This window comes from Hypanus sabinus, chromosome 11 (genome assembly GCF_030144855.1).
Source record: "Hypanus sabinus isolate sHypSab1 chromosome 11, sHypSab1.hap1, whole genome shotgun sequence".
Classification (NCBI taxonomy): domain Eukaryota; kingdom Metazoa; phylum Chordata; class Chondrichthyes; order Myliobatiformes; family Dasyatidae; genus Hypanus; species Hypanus sabinus.
In genome coordinates, this window is record NC_082716.1 from 74723693 (window position 1) to 74738927 (window position 15235).

Below are 15235 nucleotides of genomic sequence, written 5' to 3' on the forward strand. Positions count from 1 at the left end.
CTCGCTTCCGCTTCCTCGCGTAAAACTTACAACGTCCCCAACTCTGGCCTCTGGCCACCGGCATCAGGTGACTCCGAGGACTGCAGGCTCGATTCCCTCAGCAAGCCGAGGTCACGCAATCTAACCAGCAGATTTTCATGAAGGCAATCTGTGTATTGTAGCAGCATCTGGCAATGGTAGATAGTCGCTCTGTTATCCATTGCCCTAAACCCTAATTGTGCCTTAAAATTAAATTAGAAAACTAAAGTAGCACCACATCCGAAAGGCCGCTGCTGCCGTGTGCTGCACCGCCGGGGGGGGGTTGTGTCTCACAAAAAGCAGAGATCCCAAGAGATCACCACTAATCACAGATGTCCAGTTAGAATAAGCTCCTTGGACCACTACTCTCTGCCTTCTATGAGCGACTTGCTTACTACCAATACACTGCTGCATTTAGAGCAGTAATGAAGGTCCTCCATCTCTGATGGTGTTCAGGAGTTCCTTCATTATGTCAGAAGCCTCTTTTTGGTTTTCTCTACTGTCAGTCCTGCAAGGAGAGTCACTAATTCACCACTTCTCTCGACATCCAAGGTTCCCTTAGTTTGTCAGCCTCATCCATCCTTCTTACTAGATATACAACAAATTCTGCCCCATTTAATCCTCTTGCAACAAGGAGGCCCCAGTCTATATTACAGAAGTTGAAGTCACCCATTACAACAACACTGTTATTTTTACACCTTTCTCTAATCTGCCAAGCTTGCTCTTCAATGTCCTCGTGACTATTGAGGGTGGGGGGGAGGGAGAGTGGGTTGTGTTCTGTAGTATCCCCAGAGCGACTGCACCATTCTTACTACTGAATTCTACCCATATGGACTCAGGATAAACTTTCCATTATGCCTTTTCTGAGTGATACTGTCCCTGATAAATAGAGCAACTTCCAACTCGCCCTTTTACCTCCTTCTCTAACAAGAAGATCAAAACCCTGACCCTCTCTCAACCAAGTCTGTTCCAGCTACAACATCATAATGCCAAATGCTGACCTGTGCAAGTTCATCACTCTTACGCCTTATAGTCCAAACATTAAAACACACACACGTCCACCCATCTATCCTATCATGCAGGTGCAAGGTAATCTCTTACTATCTTTCCTTTCAGTTAGTACTGACGAAGGGTCTCGCCCGAAACGTCAACAGTGCTTCTCCCTATAGATGCTGTCTGGCCTGCTGTGTTCTACCAGCATTTTGTGTGTGTTGTTGTTTGAATTTCCAGCATCTGCAGATTTCCTCGTGTTTGCAAGGTAATAGGCCTGTTTATACCTATCATGATGTAGAACAGTATAGCATAGCATAAAAGTTGCATTGGCTCACAATGTTTTGACCTATTCTTCCATCAATCTAACATTTCCCTCCTACAAAGTTCATAGCCTTTTCATCCATATGCCTATCTAAGAAAATCTTAGGTGTCCCTAATGTATTAGCCTCTACCACCACCCCTAGCTGCACATTCCAGGCATTTATCACTCTCTGTGCAAAGCACTTACTTCTAACATCTCTGCTAAACTTTCCTACAATCACATAAAAGGATGACCTCTGGTATTAGTCCCTGCCACCCTGGGAAAAAAGGCCCTGGCTGTCCACTCTGTCAATGCCTCTTATAACTTTATATAGCTCTATCAAGTGTTACGGATTCAGGCAACAACAAATATAATGAGTTAGGCAAGGGTTTTTATAACAAATAACATGTTTATTAAACACTGAAAACAAACCCCCCCAAAAGTAAACAAATCACTAACGTAATCGGAAATCAGCTGCTGTGCGACAGCTTACACAGTTCTTAAAGCAATGAAGCTTAAACAGTTCTTAAAGTGATGTTGCAAAAACGGTTCTTTAAAGTAGTATTGCCAAAAGTTCAAAATGCTCACAGTCCATTTAAGGGAGAGACTTTTTAAGACGATTTAAATTCTCTTTCACGTCATGTTGCTTCGATTCCCAAATCGAACTTTTCTCACGAAGAATTTACGAAATGAAACGGCTTAAAGGCACTGACCTTTCCTTTACAGAACTATTCTCAATCCTTTCTACTATTTCATAGGGATTAACACGAGAACTGTCAACGAATTCCTTCCGAACAAGGATCAAACAAGGTCAAACCCATTTCACCATCGAAATCGATTCTCCTCGATCTTCTATCTCCCGAACTCCGAACTTCACTCTCCACTTAATCCTTAACTAGCAGTATTGTAAAGAAACTGCTGGCAATGACCTTTTAAACTTTAGGCATTAGATAAAACTTCATCTTTCAACTCAACTGCGTCATAACATTAAATCACACAGTGGCATGAAGTCAACATGGCAAATCCAGCCACGAACTGCCCCTCCTCACAGGGAGGGGTCCTCCTTTTATACCCTGTGTAAAAAAAAACCTGTCACATGACCTCTACTGGCGGGAAAATGACATCACTCCACCATCACAAGACCATTACCTCAAGTCCAGTATAGCTTCAACCCCAGTCACGTGACAAGGGTACCACTGTCACGTGTCACGAGTACGTAACACAAGTCACTACTCATCCTCTTCTTCAATGGGGGAAAACCTAGCTTGATCAACCTTTCCTCATAAAGTTAGTTACCTAATCCAGAAAGCATCCTTGTTAATCTCCTCTGCACCCTCTCTAATGCTTCCACATCCAAACTGAACAGAATACTCGAAGTATGGTCTAACCATAGCTTTATTGAGCTGCAACTTTACGTTGCAGCTCTTGAACTCAATCATCCAACTAATTAAGGCCAACACACCATATGCCTTCTTAACCACCCTATCTTCAAGACCAGTGCCAGCAAACAATTCACAGAACTAATTCTTTTACACTTCATCTTTCAAATATGATTCTACTACTAAACTGTGTGCAATTGGAACCTGTGAATTACATTTTGATGGTGTGTTCTTGGGCTGATAGAGCATTGCTGACTCTGAAGACTTCGGTGAGCTTTGGAGTGGAGTGTGTGGCCTTTAGGAGAGACAGGGTGTGGAGACAGGGTGCAAGCCCATTATCAACTCCATTGCTTCCCTCTGATTGAGGCACCGAGCAAGGTCAAAGTCAAAGTCAATGAGGACAAGGGTGGAGGACAGGCAGGCATTCAGTGCTGTCTGCCTGCATTTGACCAGTCTTCCTCTCCCTCTCGCTAGCTGCCATTGAAGGAAAGTACAGGGGTCTAGGAAGTCACATTGTCTGAACCAATTGGCAAAACTGTGGACTCATTTTGGGGGGCTTTCAGCTTCATGTTCCATGTACTCCTGGATTTTGATTATCTTCTTTTTGCTGTTTTTTGAGCAGTTTGATTGGGGTGATCGACGTGGACTGGGGATCTTTGGTGAAGAATGGCTCTGCAGCCAGCAGTGGACTAGTTGTGTTGCGCTGAACTGAAATGAGCTAAACCATTGGACTCCTGGTTTGATGTTTGATATTCTACGTGCTGCTCACTCACTTTTTGCCATTTGCACAATTTTTTTCCCTGCCCATTGCATACTTGATGTTTTCTCGAAAAGGTTCCATCGAGTTTCTTTGTTTGGTGGCTGCCTGCAGAAGGACGAATCTCAGAGTTGTATTCTGCGCACATACTTTGATAATGAATGTACTTTGAATCTTTGAACCTACGTGGTAATTCGAGAGATCTATGGACTTGGACCCCAAGATCCCTCTGTGCTACCAAAAATTCTGCCATTAACCATGTACTCTCCCTTCAAATTCAACATTCCAAAGTGTATTACATGCACATGTACCACTACCATGAATGCTCACCGTATCCCTTCTCCTTTAGAATGCTAAGCAGTCACTCTGAGACACCATCCTGATGTCTCTTTCATGGCCACAGAGTCTCCTCTCTGTTCCACTATCAAGTCTCCTATCACCACTGCTCTGCCTGGCTTTACCCTTCCCTGCTGGGGCTCAGAGCTGGGCCAGTGGCACTGATTTGTCTGCTACTGCACCCCGACAGGTCATCCTCTCACCACCCAGCAATATCAGAAGGGATATTGTTGCTGTAAGGATAGGTCACAGGTGATCTTGCTCTGTCTGTCTCTTGCCTTTACCTCTCCTGGTGGCCAGCCAACAACCTGCATATTGTACTCTAAGTGTGATCACATTAAAACTTTTGTGTATGAAGCTCTCAGGATCCCAGGCAATTCCAAGTACACCCAACTCCAGGTCCAGTTCTTTCAGATAGTCAGTAAGGAGCTACAGTGGGCATATTTCCTAGTGGTATTCTCCCTGATCTCCCTCATCCCGCAGGAAGTGTTCCACTGTCCTCACTGATATCCCACCTACTCTAAAAGGAACAACAATACTAACAAAAACCTCAACTGCACTTACCTACTCAGCCTCATCTCACTGAAGCCTCCTGATACTCCTACTGCTAAATAATGCCACTGCAAAATAAGACTTTACTTAAACAGAAATCTCCATTCCCCAGTACCATTACAAGTCACGTACAATAACGAAAGGATACATTCAGGGATTTACCCATCCATGGGATTTAAAATGACTATTCTTTCTTATGACAAATATGTGCAATTAATTTCAGTTTGTAAATTTCATAAATTATTTTAAGTGCTAACTTTTGATGAGTTTCTGTGCTTGTGCAAGACTAAGTTCTTTATAATTTTGACATTCTTTCTGCAACATACTCATAGGATTTACCTTTTGTTTATATATTCTTTGCTGTGCAACCCTTATCTGGCAGCTCAATGCAGAACTGCTATGTTTGAAACCTGCTGTAAAGGGGTGCAGTGATATCATTATATCAATATCTGCTCCTGATAATAGAATAATTACTTGCTGCAAATGAAATATAAAATTTCTTAAATAAGCGTAATTAATTTGGTACATTGATCTAGTCTGCACATTAACATCAGAACCTAACATGCTAAATTCCTAAATATTATGAAAATATGTTACTGTAAGATTTTTCTTCTATATAATTCAGATATCAATAATATTGTCTGTCAAAATAATGAACAAATCAGGAAGCCAAGTGCAAAATGGACAAAAAAGGAATAAAAAATGGCTACGTATATGGCATCACAAGAAGTGTGTTATTTTATCTCATCCACTACAAGGCATTAAAAAGATAAAGCAATTTTACTACAAATACAATATGCCTGGTTACATCCTGTCACATACATGTTTTGAGGGACTCATTAAACATTTTTGTACATTTCATTAAGTGCATGATTAATGAAAAAAGTCCAAGGCAGGCTTTTCTTGTCGTGTTGAGCATTAAGTACAATTATGAATGTAAATTATCATGGATTAGAGCTGGCTGACATGTCAACCATAACTAAAAGATCCTTGCAGCTTTTACACAATGTGAGTCATTCACATCATCTCCCTAAACTGTAAACAAACTATTTAATAATGCAATACTGAGCTGCAAATTAATACTTTAAAAGATTTCAGTTTTGTCAGCTTTTGAGCCGAATAGAGAATCTGTTGTATAACAATAACTTTCTGACAATCACATGTTCACTGCTAATCCAACATACTGAATGCCTAAATATTGCTGAACTGTAAAGCAAAAGGTTCATTTGACAGTGAGGAAAATGAAGGGGAAAGCAAGTTATAATGGCCACATTGGAGAATAGTGCAAATTCACCTTCTTTCTTTGCAAATCTTTCCTGATCATATCTGTTGTATGCTGCTGGAATAGGTTGTTTATTTCTTAGAGCTGGGTCCTGCAAAATAAAAACAATAAAATATTTAATAATACAAGTACAAAAAGTGATCCTTAAATATAAATCTACAAGAAAAATGTAAAACATATGATGACCAGTATAAATGAGGACCACATGAATGTTAATTTAGGATTACATTTGTATATTAAAAATTTACCTACTTGGATTTGCAAAAAATAGTTAAAGTACATTCATTATTTAACCAGGTATAGAAATAACAGAACTTTGTGTATTTCCTGTGCCAAATCAGTTATTTGATTTGTTTTCCCGCTCTATTATAATTGTGATTTTGCACGTATCTTTTACAGTTCATGGCACATAAAGACAGAATAAAACAGTAGCAAAGGTAATTTGTTTCAAATGTCCCTATGAAAGAGCTGTACCATTTATTCCCACATCCTGACTTTTATTTCTAACATTGTAAGTCCTAAGCAAATACAAGTGTGTTTGCCTTTGAAAGTTTTGGTGGAACCTGCTTGCACAACATTTGCAAGTAAAATGCTGCTCCAGATAGTTAATATGTGAATCAAAACTCTTCTCATTTCCCTTCTACCTTTGCCAGTTACCTAAATCTTTAAATTTTAATTCCTAACCCACTCACTGGAAGATATGAATTCCTCCCTCTTGGTCTTTTAAAACCTTTCTTAATTTTCTCACCTCTAAAGAAAAACAGTCTCTGCTTTTCATTCTTTCCATAAAATCACCTTTATCTGTGATACCATCTGACAAGCTTCCCACATGCCATCTTTAGGGCCTGAAATTATTCTTTAGGTTATCAAATCATTTAAAAAAAATCCCACATGAATCTAGCTATGCTTTGTCAACAATATTTCTTAAATTTCATCTTAAAACCAACTTCTTCACTGTGGATGCAAGAGATTGGCAATATCCAAGAAAAAGTCAGGAAAGAACTCTATAAGAAATAAATTTTATTCCCTCTCAGAAAGGGAAATGGTTAAAAACTACATTCAACTTTCTTCTTACCGGAGGTATTATGTTTTGTGGAGGTCTTTGTTCTGGTGCTCGACCTTCTTCCCGGGCTTTTACTGATTGTAAAATTGCAAATATGTTCTTGGAAAAGTTCTGTGGAAGAGTTAAATATAATCAGGATGAATAGATATTTTTCACTAAATAAATACTGAATAACTTAATTGTATTTTCATTTAAAATTGATGCTTCTGAAGAATATTTGACATAAAAGTATTTAAGCCTCAGCATAATTAAAATATAATCTATATTTAATTATCTTTCAGAATGCTGCATACTGCCATCTTCTGTGTGGATATGGAATGGCAAAATGCATGGACTGACATTTGATCTAGAAGATGAAATTCTACTGACTTGGGCTAAATAAATGAATTAAAAGGAGCTGGAAGTATATACATGTTTAGAATTTTTTGGAAAAATTATCAAAAGTTGATAACTATAGAAAGCAATGGACTATAAGAAGCAAATTTGAGGTGGTTATCAGCACCAAGGGAATTTATCCATCAGCCTCTCAAAGAATGGAGGCAGCCTTAGACCCAATGGATTTAGGTTGAAACAAGTCACATATAGAAGACTAATTCAGTGACATCAATGCCTGTCTGACTCAAGTAATATGAAATAAGAATATTAATCTATAGCTGTATACTTCAGCATTTGAAAGGTCACCATGAAAATATAACACAAAAAAAATAGACCCTGAGCAATATGTCCCGCAAATTGATTGTGTAGATTCCCAGCAGTGCACAGCCACTGCAATCCAGTCTGTTGTTCCACAGATCAAACACTGAGAGCACTGATAGGAGAAGCCAGTCCCCGACCGCACATGGACGCCACACTGCGCCGCCTCCGGCATCTCCAGTATGTATTCAAAACCTTCTTGAAAGATTCACAACAGCATCACAACTCGCCACTCCAGACTTTGGTGAGAAATTTGGGTACTGAACCTAACTGTTCAGTAAAGTAAATAAAGTAGAAATTTGTGGCATACAGGTAGCAATGAAACATCGCGCATCAATTTTGGTTCAAAAGGAACTGTTCACCTAAATCAAACGGCAATTTTGTAGTGCATTTGAAGTACGTATCCAAGTATAGTATTAAATAGAAGAATTAATATTTCCCCAGGCCCCTACAAAGTTGTCTGCGTCCACTGCCAGACTCCCAAAAGAGGGACTCTCCTCTGGACTGTCTCAAGAAGAAATTGCTATGTGGACAGATTCCAGGATGTGCTCAAAGCCTTCTTGAAAGATATACAGTAGTCCTATGAAAACTTAGAAATTTCTGGCACATCACTGTTCAAAATAGTATTCACAATTGTATTGAGAACCTTTAGTCTATGCATCAGGAATGTGCAGAAGCCCTAAGTAAACTGCAGAACAACTGCACCAAATAATAAGCTATCCAGCCCCATCAGGCATTTTCTGCCACATTTGCCATTCATAAAATGCTGTCTGATCTTCATCTAATAGACAAACACAATCTGCCTAAACTAGTAACACACTAACAATTGTACTACTTTTCGGCAATACGGAGTACACCATTTAAATAAAAACTGCCTAGTTTCAAAAAAGTATCTGAACCTCTGGGGTAATGCCTTCTACAAAAGCTATCTGGAGTCAGGTGCAAACACAAGGAAATCTGCAGATGCTGTAAATTCAAGCAACACACACAAAATGCTGGTGGAACACAGCAGGCCAGGCAGCATCCATAGGGAGAAGCACTGTTGATGTTTCGGGCTGAGACCCTTCATCAGGACTAACTGAAAGGAAAGATGATAAGAGATTTGAAAGTAGGAGGGGGTGGAGGAAATGCGAAATGATAGGAGTAGACCGGAGGGGGTGGGGTGAAGCTGGGAGCCGGAAAGGTGATTGGCAAAAGGGATACAGAGCTGGAGAAGGGAAAGGATCATGGGATGGGATGCCTAGTGAGAAAGAAAGAGGGAGGGGAGCACCAGAGGGAGATGGAGAACAGGCAGAATGATAGGCAGAGAGAGAGAAAAAAAAGAGGAAGGGGTAAAAAAAACTAAATATATCAGGGATGGGGCAAGAAGGGGAGGAGGGGCATTAACGCAAGTTAGAGAAGTCAATGTTCATGCCATCAGGTTGGAGGCTACCCAGCCAGTATACAAGGTGCTGTTCCTCCAACCTGAGTGTGGCTTCATCTTGACAGTAGAGGACAGTCAGGTGTTCCAGTCAATGAGATGAGATTGAACATGTGGGTTGCAGAGGTGCCTTGCCCTACTAAAAGGCACACAAAGTCAGGTTACTGACAGAGCCTGCTCCTCTCAAAAAACACCTGTTCATGTGCACCATGCTGCAATCAAAACAACTTTCAGATGAGCTCAGAAGAAGAATTATGGAGGTGCACGAAGCTGGAAAAGGCTACAACAGCATTTCTAAAGGCCTGAGTGTTCATCAGTCCACAGTATGAGAAACTGTCTACAAATGGGAGTAAATTCAGTATAATTGCTACCCTCCCCAAGAGCAGGTGTCCTGCAAAGATCACACTAACAGCACAATGTGCAATGCTGAAGGAGGTGAATAAGGACCCCAGGAGAACAGCAAAAGACCTGCAGAGTGGCAGGGAAGTAGAAGTGAGTGCCATTGCTATTACTTGGGAGAAGCTGCTTGGGAAGCTGAAAGTTCTGAAGTTAGATAAGTCAGTCACCTGGACCAGATGGACTACAGCTGAAGGTTCTAAAAGAGGTGGCTGAGGAGACTGTAGAGACATTAGTAATGATCTTTCAAGAATCACAAGATTCTGGTATGGTTCTGAAAGAGTGAAAATTTGCAAATTCACTCCACTCTTCAAGAAGAGACGGAGGTAAAAGAAAGGGAAAATATAAGCCAGTCAGCCTGACTTCAGTAGTTGTGAAGATTTTGGGAGTTGATTGTTGAGGCTGAGGTCCCAGGGTATTTGGAGGCACATAATAAAATAGGCCAAAGTCAGCATGGTTTCCTTAAAGGAAAACCTTGTTTGACAAATTTGTCAGAATTCTTTGAGGAAATAACAAGCAGGATGGACAAAAGAGAGTCAGTGGATGTTGTTTACTTGGATTTTAAGAAATCTTTTAACAAGGTGAGCACATGAGGGTGCCTAACAAGCTAAGAGCCCATGGTATTGCAGGGAGATACTAGCATGGTTGATTGTCAGGAGGCAAAGAGTGGGGATAAATGAGGCCTTTTCTGGGTGGCTGCTGGTAACTTGTGGTGCTCCACAAGTGTTGGTTTTGGGATCACTTTTTTTACGTTCTATTTACATGATTTGGAAGTTGGAATTGATGGCTTTATGGCCAAGATTGTGGATGATACAAAAAGAGGAACAGATAGTTCTGAGGACGCAGGGAGGCTGCAAAAGAACTTAGAAAGATTGGGAGAATGGGCAAAGAAGTGGCACATGGAATACAATGCCAGGAAATATATCACCATGCACTTTGGTAGAAGGAACAAAGGCATAGACTATTTTTTAAAGGGGCAGAAAAATCAAAAATCAGGGGTGCAGAGGAAGTTAGGAGTCCTTGTGCAGGATTCCCTAAGGTAAACTTGCAGGTTGAGTTAATGGTAAGGAATACAAATTCATTTTGAGAGGGATAGAATCTAACAGCAAGGATGTAATGCAATAAAACAAGGGGGTGAATACTTTTTATAGGCATTGTATACAGCATATGTCAGCATAAGTTACTTTGAAATTAATTTTCTTGCAGGCACTTACAGAAAAATAAAAAGATACAGTAGTTTATGAAAAATAAACATTAGGGGGTGGTAAAATGAAGAGTAGTAAAGTGGAAGAGGGTAAGGGAGCGGAGGTAGATCTGCCCTTAGCGAAAAGAAAGGTCCTAGAGGCAGAAAATAAAGATGAGGAACCGATAGAGCGGTTACGAGGTCCAGAGTTGGACAGGGATGATCTGTCTGGTTTGGCAGAACTGTTTGAAGAAGTTGAAAATTCTAAAGGTATTCCCAATATCAGAAGGTCTGTCCTAAGACCCGCATTTAAGTGCAACAAAGTAGGTGCAATAGAGCCTCTACTTTCTTAGAAGTCTGCATGCCACCAAAAACTTTGACTAATTTCTATAAATGTACAGTGGAGAGTATCTCAAGCATCACAGCTCAATATTGAAATACCAATGCCCAGAAACAGAAAAGTCTTCAGAAAGTGCTCGAAACAGTCCAGCCCATCACAGGCAAAGCCCTCCCCACCATTAAGCACATTTATATGGAGCGCTGTCACAACCAAGTAGCATTCATCATCAAGCACCTCTGCCATCTAGGCCATGCTCTCTTCTCAGTACTACCACCGCATAAGAGATACAAAAGCCATATGTCCCACACCACCATGTTCAGGAACAGTTATTACTCTACACCCATCAGGCTCCTAAATCAGCATGGATAACTTCACTCAACCTAACTCTGAATTGATTCCACAATGTAGTGTTATAAATGTACCACAGCTCTGAGGGGCCGAAGGAGCGGGAGCAGCCCCCCCCCCCACTCCCGGAGAATCGCAAGATCGCTATTAATTCGGGTCTCGGAAGTGAGAGACAATGCAACGGTTTTGGCCATTGTTCTTAGAGGCACCTGTGTGACGTGCATGTCCCTGCTACGTGACAGCTACAATGGATATGGACACCCTCGGGCAATGTAGGGGTGGAGATTGCATCACCTTACTTTGATGGACATCTACAACTCTGCAAGTAAAGATAAAAGCGGACTGCAGGAGGCAGTACCCCAGACGCACCAAGAAGACACGAGATAGTGTTCCCGCAGCAGCGGGAAGCCATCCTGAAGGAAGCCACGTGCATTAGATTCCGGGATTGGAATTTGTGGCTGGAATCACAGAAAACCGCTTTTAACTAACATCAGCGAGAGGGAACCAACACTCCCCCGATTTCACGGAAGCTTCATCAAGACCCGGCAATATTTTTTTCTCTTCTCCCCAATCTCTCTCTGTCGCCCCACGTGAAACCCAGCGAATCTCAAAAGGCTGAGGCCTGCAGACTTCTGAGTGACTTTTATATTTCCAACGGACAATCTATTAACCCCTAGACAACAGTAGAGCTCACTTCTTAATGATGATTATTACTATACCCGCGCTTTAGATTGAGTATTGACGACGTGCATTATCTGAATGTTTGTATTAACCTTACCTTTTTGCCCCTTTATAAATAAAAACGTTTGAAAATAGTGACATCAGACTTCAACGGACCTCTCTATCTTTGCTGGTAAGTTATCCAGTTACGGGATACGTAACAGTAGAGACTCAATTTCAAGGACTCTTTACAACTTATATTCTCAATATTATTTCTTATTTGCACTATTTGTCTTCTTTTAGACATTTGTTCGTCTTCCTATACAATTTTTCATAAACTACTGTATCTTTTTATTTTTCTGTAAGTGCCTGCAAGAAAATTAATTTCAAAGTAACTTATGCTGACATATGCTGTATACAATGCCTATAAAAAGTATTCACCCCCTTGCTTTATTGCTTTACAAGATTGAATCAGAGAGGATTTAATTTGGAATTTTTGACATTAATCAACAGAAAAAGACTCTTTCATGTCAAAGTGAAAACAGATCTCTATAATTAATTAATTACAATATAAAACACAAAATAATTGATTATGTAAGTATTCACCCCCTTCAAGTCAGTATTTAGTAGATGCAATTTTGACAGCAATCACAGTCTTTAATCTGTGTGGAGAGGTCTCTGCCGGTTTTGCACATCTGGACACTGCAAATTTGCCCCATTCCTCTTTAAAAAACTGCTCATATTCTGCCAGATGGCATGAGCGAATAGCCCTTTTCAAGTCCAGCCACAAATTCTCAATTGGATTGAGGTCTAGACTCTGACTTGCCACTCCAGAACATTAATTTTGTTGTTTTCAAGCCATTCCTGTATAGCTTTGGCTTTATGCTTGGAGTCATTGTCTTGCTGGAAAACAGATCTTCCCCCAAGTTGCAGTTCTCTTGCAGGCTGCATCAGGCTTTCCTCCAGGATCTCCCTATATTTTGCTGCATTCATTTTACCCTCTATCTTCACAAGCCTTCCAGGGCCTGCTGCAGTGAAGCATCCCCACAGCATAATGCAGCCACCACCAAGCTTCACAGTAGGAATGGTGTGTTTTTGATGATGTGCAATGTTTGGCTTACTGCCAAACAGAGTTTAGCCTGACACCCAAAAAACTCAATTTGGTTCCATCAGACCACGGAACTTTCTTCCAGCTGACTTAACATGCATTCTGGCAAATCTAGCAGAAATTTCATGCAAGTTTTTTTTTCCCAATAGTGGCTTTCTCTTTGCCACTCTCCCATAAAGCTGAGACTGGTGAATTACCCAAGCAGCAGTTGTATACGTAGCCACTCAGCAACTGAAGTTAGTAACTCCTCCAGAGCTGTCATATGTCTCTTGGTAGCCTTCCTCACTAGCCCCCTTCTTGCACGGTCACTCAGTTTTTGAGGGCAACTTATAAAGGCAGATTTAGAGCTGTGCCATATTTTTCCCATGTCTTGATGATTAACTTAATTGCACATCAAGGGATATTTCAGTGGCTTGGAATTTTCTTGTACCTATCTCCCAGCTTGTGCTTTTCAATAACTTTTTCATGGAGTTGCTTGGAGAGTACTTCTTCTTGGTGTAATTTTTGCCAGGGCACAAGCTCTCCAGCAGTTGGACCTTCCAGTTACAAGTATATTTTTACTACAATCAATTGAAACATCTTGACTGCACATGGTGATCTCCATTTAACTAATTATGCGACTTCTAATACCAATTGGCTGCACCAGTAATGAATTGGTGTGTCATATTAAAGGGGGAATGAATATTAATTGTTATGATCCCAGCCCCCTCCTTTGTGAAAATCGCAAGAGCACCCGTCGGGGGGGGGGGGGGGGGGGGGGGGGTCAGTAGACCCAGTAGGAGAGAGAGAGAGAGAGAGAGAAATGTGCCAAATTGCACGTCCCACCCGGGATGCAGAATTAGACGACAGCGACTATTGTCTCACGGAGACCACGTGAAAAGCCCTCAGGCAAGGTGGGCTGGTTGAGAGAGAGATTGCATCATCCCAACCTGACTGACACCTGCGACCCCGTGAGGAAGTATAAAGGAGAGTCTCAGGGGAACAGCCCCCTCAGACGCACCAAGAAGACACGAGAGAGTGTTCCCGCAGCAGCGGGAAGCCATTCTGAAGGAAGCCACGTGCGTTAGATTCCGGGATTGGAATTTGTGGCTGGAATCACAGAAAACCGCTTTTAACTAACATTGGGGAGAGGGAACCAATGCTCCCCCCGATTTCATGGAAGCCTCATCAAGACTCGGCAAGTTCTTTCTCTTCTCCCCAATCTCTCTCCCTCTCGGTCGCCCCACGTGAAACCCAGCGATTTTCAAAAGGCTGAGGCCTGCAGACTTCTGAATGACTTTTTATATTTCCAATGGACAAAAAAATATTATCCCCTAGACAACAGCCGAGATTACTTCTTAATGATGAGTATGACTATACCCGCGCTTTAGATTGCGTATTGGTGATGTGCATTATCTGAATGTTTGCATTAACCTTACTTTTGTGCCCCTTTATAAATAAAAACATTTGAAAATAGTGACATCAGACTTCAACGGACCTCTCTATCTTTGCTGGTAAGTTCTCCAGTTACGGGATTTCGTAACATAATGCAATCAATTATCTTGAATTTTATATTTGTAATTAATTTAGATCACTTCCCAGAGATCTGTAATTTTTGTAAGTAACTTATCTCCTTCTACCTTAGGCCACAAACTTTTCAGTCACCACTGCTGTGGACATTTTCTAGAGGTCCAAGATCTGTATGCTCCACGACCACTGAACTAAGTGTGTAAATGTAGGAGGGGACTATGTTGAAAAATAAATGTACTAGGTTTTCTAAAATTGACTCCTTCTACCTTAGGCCACAAAATTATCAATCACCCCTCGTATCTCCAAAACAGATATCAAGACTCAATCATTCAGCCTACTTAACTGGATCACATCCAGTGGGTTGTATGTTTACTTTCTCCATAATTGGCATACATTTTCTACAGGGCATATAGCAACAGCTTCTTAAAACTTCTCTGCCATGGCCTCTCAAAGTTGTAGCCAGAAAGGGCAATAGCAGCACAGGTTCCTTTTAAGTCACACATCACTCAGACTTGAAAATACTGTATGTCATCAAACCTTCACCACCATTGAGATCCAAGTAACTTCAAACTCTGCAAACTTGCATATGTTAGGGAAAAGTAAAAAGCTAAAAAAAACAATTTTGATATACAAACCCCATTTCCAAAAAAGTTGGGATATTTTCCAAAATGCAAAAAAAAAACAAAAATCTGTGATATGTTAATTCACGTGAAGCTTTACTTAACTGACAAAAATACAAAAAGATTTTCAATAGTTTTACTGACCAACTTAATTGTATTTTGTAAATATACACAAATTTAGAATTTGATGGCTGCAACACACTCAACAAAAGTTGGGACAGAGGCATGTTTACTACTGTGTTACATCACCTTTCCTTTTAATAACACTTTTTAATCATTT

General features: G+C 40.8%; 1 protein-coding gene across 1 annotated transcript in view; it reads right to left on the reverse strand.

Annotated features, from left to right (window-relative positions):
* Positions 1-15235, reverse strand: part of cdc73 (cell division cycle 73, Paf1/RNA polymerase II complex component, homolog (S. cerevisiae)) — a 287498-nt gene that overhangs the window by 210713 nt on the left and 61550 nt on the right. Inside the window, exons 8-9 of the mRNA XM_059984716.1 lie at positions 6694-6792; positions 5631-5709 (exon numbers count right to left, since the gene is read on the reverse strand). Of these exons, the coding sequence (XP_059840699.1) occupies positions 5631-5709; positions 6694-6792 (178 nt within the window). The remainder of the gene's footprint in view (positions 1-5630; positions 5710-6693; positions 6793-15235) is intronic.